Source organism: Notolabrus celidotus, chromosome 18, assembly GCF_009762535.1.
Source record: "Notolabrus celidotus isolate fNotCel1 chromosome 18, fNotCel1.pri, whole genome shotgun sequence".
NCBI classification, from domain to species: domain Eukaryota; kingdom Metazoa; phylum Chordata; class Actinopteri; order Labriformes; family Labridae; genus Notolabrus; species Notolabrus celidotus.
The window spans coordinates 13,789,896-13,795,895 of NC_048289.1; the positions used below are offsets into that span (position 1 = coordinate 13,789,896).

Here is a 6,000-nt window from a genome sequence, read left to right on the forward strand (position 1 = left end):
TGTTTGTCTCAGTGGTTTAGTCGTACCTGTATATCGTGCGTCTCCACGGTTGAACGTGGAGCAAACACAGAGCAAATTTCACTCAGATCAGGCAGTTCATTTAGAGGTGGTATTGATGGCTAGAATTCTCCACCTGAGCACCCATGGTCATATCTTCAGCCCGTGTTAGAGGGTTTTGAAATGAAGAATGATATGTATTGTTTGAAATGTTCTCCCTGTTTCCCACTCTGCCCAAACATACAAAAATTCACTGTCCGACTTGAGAGCGTGTGTTGAGCTACGTAACATTTGTTTCATTCCAGATTAACATTTTAAACTAAGTTGTCTGAGCTTGGAGTAACTTAGTTGCTGTTTTTATTCCATGTTCCAAGTTTTTAGACATTTCAAGTAATGGTTTTTAGATCAACTTAATGTAACCAAATGTAGTCCTATGTATTCTTGACTGCATTTATGTGTTGTGAAAATAGATTTGAGATTTTTTTAAAAGCAAGTACTTCAGTGCTTTAACTCAAGTGATAATTTGACTGAGCAAAGTTCACTTGTATTGGAGTAATGTTTGACCAGGAGGATCTATACTTTGACTTCACTAATGAAGCTGTGTACTTTGTCCACCACTGCCACATATATACAAATGTCTTTTTTTGACTAAAGTTAATGAAATAAGTAGATTTGTCAGCGGATAGTCTGCAGACAGTAATTCGCCCAAATTGTCTCAAGATGGCGCCGCTGTCCATCCTATGGTCATGGCCCTTGAATGGTCAATGGCTCTTATAAGTGTTTGCTTCTGTCAGAGGTATTTTCTAATTTCAGAAGTAAGGGCCATATGTTCATGCTGTAGAGTAAATGCAAGTAAATTCAGCTTAGTTACCATAAATGATTGTTTCTGATATAACCAAGAAAAAGGTAGGCTACAGCGTTGTCTGGCATTTGAAGATATTACTCCTTGTTTGATTGAAGCTTTCAGACAAAGGACTAATAAAAGTCAGGTTAGCATGTTGTTGAATGTCAAATATTCATCTAAATGTAAAACTAAAGACCAGTGTGTGGTTAAAAGCATTTCCCTCTGAATACCATGGCAATGGTGCTGTTTCTGACATGAGCCCACGGTAACCAACCTTCAGTACAACTTGAAGCATTCTTAAAACAATACTCAGACCACTTATTTTTGTTCTGTTGTTGAGTCATGGTAACATACTGTTTGTGGATACAGTGAGTGTGTTGATTGAAGCAGGTTAACAGTGACCAAAGATGGATACACAGAGCCAGAAGCAAATTTCGAATGAACTTGAGGATCAACTTCAAATTCTGACAGAAAACAATGTGAGAACAATTTCTTTTTTATCAGTCTTAATATTTAGACATTTGAAGTACTTCTCATTACAATTTGAAGCAAGTAGATTACAAGGGAAACTTACGTGTTAGCCTTTAAGCTAAACAAAGTTGTTTATGATAAATGTGCAAAAGGCTGACAAAGGTGACAATTTTATGTTCAAAAGGTGTCTCACCAACTCACTGTAAAAAAGTTTTTTCTGTTTACCTCGCCTTAGCTGAAGCTTCGAGACAAAAGTGAACGCCTTCTCATCAAAGTTGGCTACCTGGAAAGCAGAGTGGGTCACCTGACCAGCTCCAACGCAGACCTGTCCAGTAGGCTGGTACAGAGTGGGGAGGACAACTTGAAGGTAGAGTACATGAACTACATTAAAAAATAAGCTGAAAGTTCAATTTATCTGTCCATAATGAACAAGATGTAGGTTTTACTCTCATTTTTCAGGTATCTAAAGAGCTTGTGGAGGAGAAACTTCAGACAAACGAGATAAGAGAGAAGTTTGAGGAAGAGGCATTTGAACTGAAAAACAAGGTGAAGGTTTGCGTGATATGATTAATGATTTTACAATAACCTGATTGACTTCATGCATTATGTGATAGCTGTAAAACAGAAGTATTACACTAAGATAAATGCAAGGTAGAGTGTACACAATAAAAAGTAATTGGTAAGAACTAATAAATAAATAAAGCTACTTAGTTTAAGAAAGCAATATCAATCACCAACCTTGTGACACCATTTTTTAGTTGAATAACTTTTGCCACTCTTCCTCAAATATAAGACGCTTGAAGGATTTTCAGAAAAGATGATTTTATCCGCCTAGTTTTTCAGAGCTAAAATAAGATTCTTCATTGGATTACTCCCCTTTTCTTTCCCCTTGTCAGATACTGAACCAGGCTGGTGTGATAACAGAGTTAGAGATGGAGCGGAACAAGTTGTCCAGGGAACTCCAGTCAGCTGAGGCTTGTTTAAAAGCAGGAGAGAAGAATGGCCGAGACCTGACAGAGGAGCATGCCACACTGAAGAAAAACTACCTCACGCTGACTGAGGCCCTCGATAAAGAGCTGGCTCAGAGTGCAGAGCTTAGTACTGAGCTGCTGGCTCTGGCCCAGGCTCAGGATGCCCTCCGTAGGCAGGTGGAGGAGCAGCAGCAGAGTGTAAACACCACCACTCAGGGCCTGCATGGAGAGCTGGACAGGGTGCGGGCTCTGATCAGCCGCATGTCACACAATAAAGTCGAGGTGAGAGAGAGTGTTACCCGAAGCAGGATTTTGGGGACTTCAGAGTTATTTACTTAGAATCCTGTCACTCTTAAGTTCTTTGGACTTGTGTAGTAGTTGTAGCTATTTAAATCTTCCAATTTTATGACAATACTCTTTTAACAGCTTGAGGATCTGGCAGCTTTGGATAAGGAGCAAAAAAATATTGAAAAAACTGTAAGTATATATATACCTCCTTTTTAAGAGTAGGGGCCAAGACAGATAGTTTCAGGTTACAGCACAATATCTAACGACAGATTCTTCTAATCTCACATAGCTTCTTGGAAACCAAAATGAGATCAAAGACATGCTGGAAAAAATGAAGAACAGCTATGAGGAGCAGCAGAGGAAACTGGAGGAGAAAATGTGAGGGCCTTTAAATGTTTGTCATTTACTTTGCACAAGCTTATAATGAAGATGAAACATAATTATCTCAACATTCACAGTCATCAAACAGCCAAACACAGTTCAGGATGTACATTATGTCCCACTCACATCTGCCTCTGTGCTTCCTTTGATTTTTTTTTGATGTGGTCTCTTTGCTTGCTCCCTGTGATGTGGCGAAATGGGTTTTGGTCACTTCTCTTGTGGTTGGGTCTGTGTTTGGTCATCAGGGTAGCCATGGGTAAAGAGCAGCAGGAGAACAGGAGAGTGATCCGCGACAGTCAGCAGAAACTTTCTGAGCAGAGTGCGGTGAGTAGGGAAAAAAATCCCCTAATGATCTACAGAATATTTCTTAAATGTTGTAGACAGTCACAGTTTTGCATCCTCTAAATTAATTTCTAAATATAATGAGTTCAAAACCTGTTTTCTTTCTGTCCAAGGCCCTCATGTGCTCTCACAGCCAAGTGAAGGAGGTAGAAGAAGATAACTCAAAGCTGCAGCTCAGAGTCAAAGAGCTCAACGAGGAGTATCGGGAAAGGCTTGTCAGCTATGTGCAGGACATATCTGTGAGCATGACTTTTAAGACTCCATAAAGCCACATGGTGTTTATGGTGTCTCTCAGATACTAAGTCCAGAGAGAATAAAAAACAGATGTTTACATTTTGTGATTGATGGATGAGATATTTCTGTCATCATTGTTTCAAGGCACACTAAAGGAAACAAATAACCAGCTGAGCTAATATGCTGTCTTCTGACATCCTGTGTCCACTGAAGGGAGACATATAATCCCAGATTTTTAACATGAAACTGTTCTTGTGCTCTCAACAGTTGTAGTTATTTTTACTTTAAAGAGAAAATAACAGCCTTCATGTGATGGAAAAACACAGATTGCTTTTATTTTGCTAGCTTTAACAGACATTAGACTCTGTGCTAGCACTGCATGCTTATTGTTTGCTATCATCACATGGTAATTTAACGAGAAATACGTTTGTTTTTGCCTTCTCCAAAATAGTAGTTATCTGAAGCCGTAATTTTTATTAGTTTTTATAAAGTTAAGTTTTATGATCTAAATTAATGCATTGGCTGGTGTAAGTGCCTGGCGCAACTGCTGGCATAAGTTGAAGCTGTATTAGAGATATTTCTAATACTGGTATTGTTAATTCTACCACAAAGTAAGGGAGGAAAGTCTAACACAACATGTAACTACATTTCATACATTCAGGAGTACATTGATGGTCTTGGAGACAGTAGAAGCCCTGCAGAGGTCTCTAAGATGAGGGCGTACGTGGACAGCATGCTCCAGGATGTTCGTTCATCTCACAGGGTCAGAGAGGAACAGCTCGCCTCTGCTGCCCGCTCCTTCAAGAAAAAACTTCAGAAGATGACCAAGGCCCATCATGCTCTCCTCATTGCATACAGGTGAGACTTACTGAATATATTATCATAATCTGCTACACATTTCAGCTATTCTTATCAATAAAATGTCATATAGTTAAGTATGGTTATCGGTTTAAGACAACACTGGTACGTTGTTATCCTCAGGATTCAGCGGGAGCAGATCATACTCAAATCAGACTGTGGTCTTGACCCTGGACCCCCAGAAACCCACTTCATACTGGAGCTTACTGAACCAAGAGATGAAACAGAAAGGGAGACTCTGCAGCTCCATCAGGAAAAGGTGAGGCTAGAGACGAGGCTGCAGGGGGCAGGGGAGCAGGTAGCACACAATAAAGAGACGTCTGCTTTGAAGTGGATTGATCTACTTTTGTTTTGTCTGGTGTGTGTTTCTGTTTGGTCTGAGGGGACTCTGCTCTGTGCTCAAGCTTTCCTGGAAAATAGTGGATGTATTCTCGGAGTAGAATATTGCTTTTAGAATTCTGTTTATGTTACACTTAAGTTTTTTATTCTTAAACTTTAATTTAATGATTCTACATACAGTTATGTGTTTTTGTGGAACAAGAACTTCACTCTGTTGTCTCCCAGGGGGCTGTCCTCAAAATGCCTGTTCAAAATGAGGGCCGTCAGGGGTGAGTGTCATTTTTGTTTTGTAATGGATGACAAATATGGTCAGCTGTGGATTGGGTTGTGAAAAATGTAACTTTACCAGGCCGTCAAAACTGCAGCAGATATGTGAGGAATCCTGGACAGACATGAGCAAACAGCTGAAGCGGATCACCGACTCCACTCTTGTAAACAAAAGTCTCCCAGCTCCTTTAATTCTGATTGACAAATTTCAAGAATTCAACTCAAATTCGAATATACATTTTATTGAAATAAAGATGATATAAAGATTTCTCAATATAAACAGGTGGGCTTAGAGAAGGATCGTGCCCTGCTCATCACCAGAGCAACAGCTGCAGAGGCGCAGGTATCAGAGCTGCAGGACTACATAAACAACCACCTGGGCAGGTCAGGAAGTCACATAATGCATAAGAAATATAATTTTCTCTGTAAGTAATGCATTATAATGAGCTTTAATATTACCTGCAGGTTTAAAGGGGAGATCTCACATATGGGAGGACTACATGAAAAACCCGAGGTGGGGCGTGCCCAAAGTGCTAATTCAACTCTTCATTAAGAAATGTCTCTCAAAATCTAAACCTTAAGTGTATTTTAACAAAACATAAAACTGAAATGTTTTAATTGTCATGCATGTTTAATTTAAAAATGAAAACATATGTCTAATTTGTATCAATGAAATCAAATATAAACCAGCAATTATGTGCTATTAAATAAAATAAACATATCAAATTCCTTTTTTTAGATATCTGCATTTAACTGGATACATCATCACTAGGTGGTGCTGCTCATGCTGGAGGTTTTTTCTATGAAAAGGCCCCCAAAGAAAGCCGGCCTTGAGAAAAAAATGCCTGGAATGTTTGTAAAGCTTATGTCAATTTCACGAGCAGGGGAGAAGAAAGCGCAGTGACAATGAGGGGTCACCCTGGTGAGAATAATGTCATTACATGTTACCCAGACACGTACACGCCTGTGAATACTTCCCCTCAATGCTGGGCTGAGAACTGGCGCAAA

The 6,000-nt window shown here is 39.5% G+C and overlaps 1 protein-coding gene across 1 annotated transcript; it reads left to right on the forward strand.

Moving 5' to 3' along the window:
- The first annotated feature begins 1,121 nt into the window (after nt 1–1,121).
- On the forward strand, nt 1,122–5,672 carry ccdc78 (coiled-coil domain containing 78). The gene is made up of 14 exons (XM_034708279.1): nt 1,122–1,320; nt 1,548–1,679; nt 1,772–1,858; nt 2,209–2,565; nt 2,710–2,760; nt 2,861–2,949; nt 3,198–3,276; nt 3,408–3,533; nt 4,190–4,386; nt 4,510–4,645; nt 4,951–4,994; nt 5,075–5,156; nt 5,276–5,376; nt 5,458–5,672. The coding sequence occupies exons 1-14, from the start codon at nt 1,249–1,251 to the stop codon at nt 5,543–5,545; spliced, it is 1,641 nt and encodes a 546-aa protein (XP_034564170.1). The 5' UTR covers nt 1,122–1,248; the 3' UTR covers nt 5,546–5,672.
- Nucleotides 5,673–6,000: the final 328 nt, after the last annotated feature.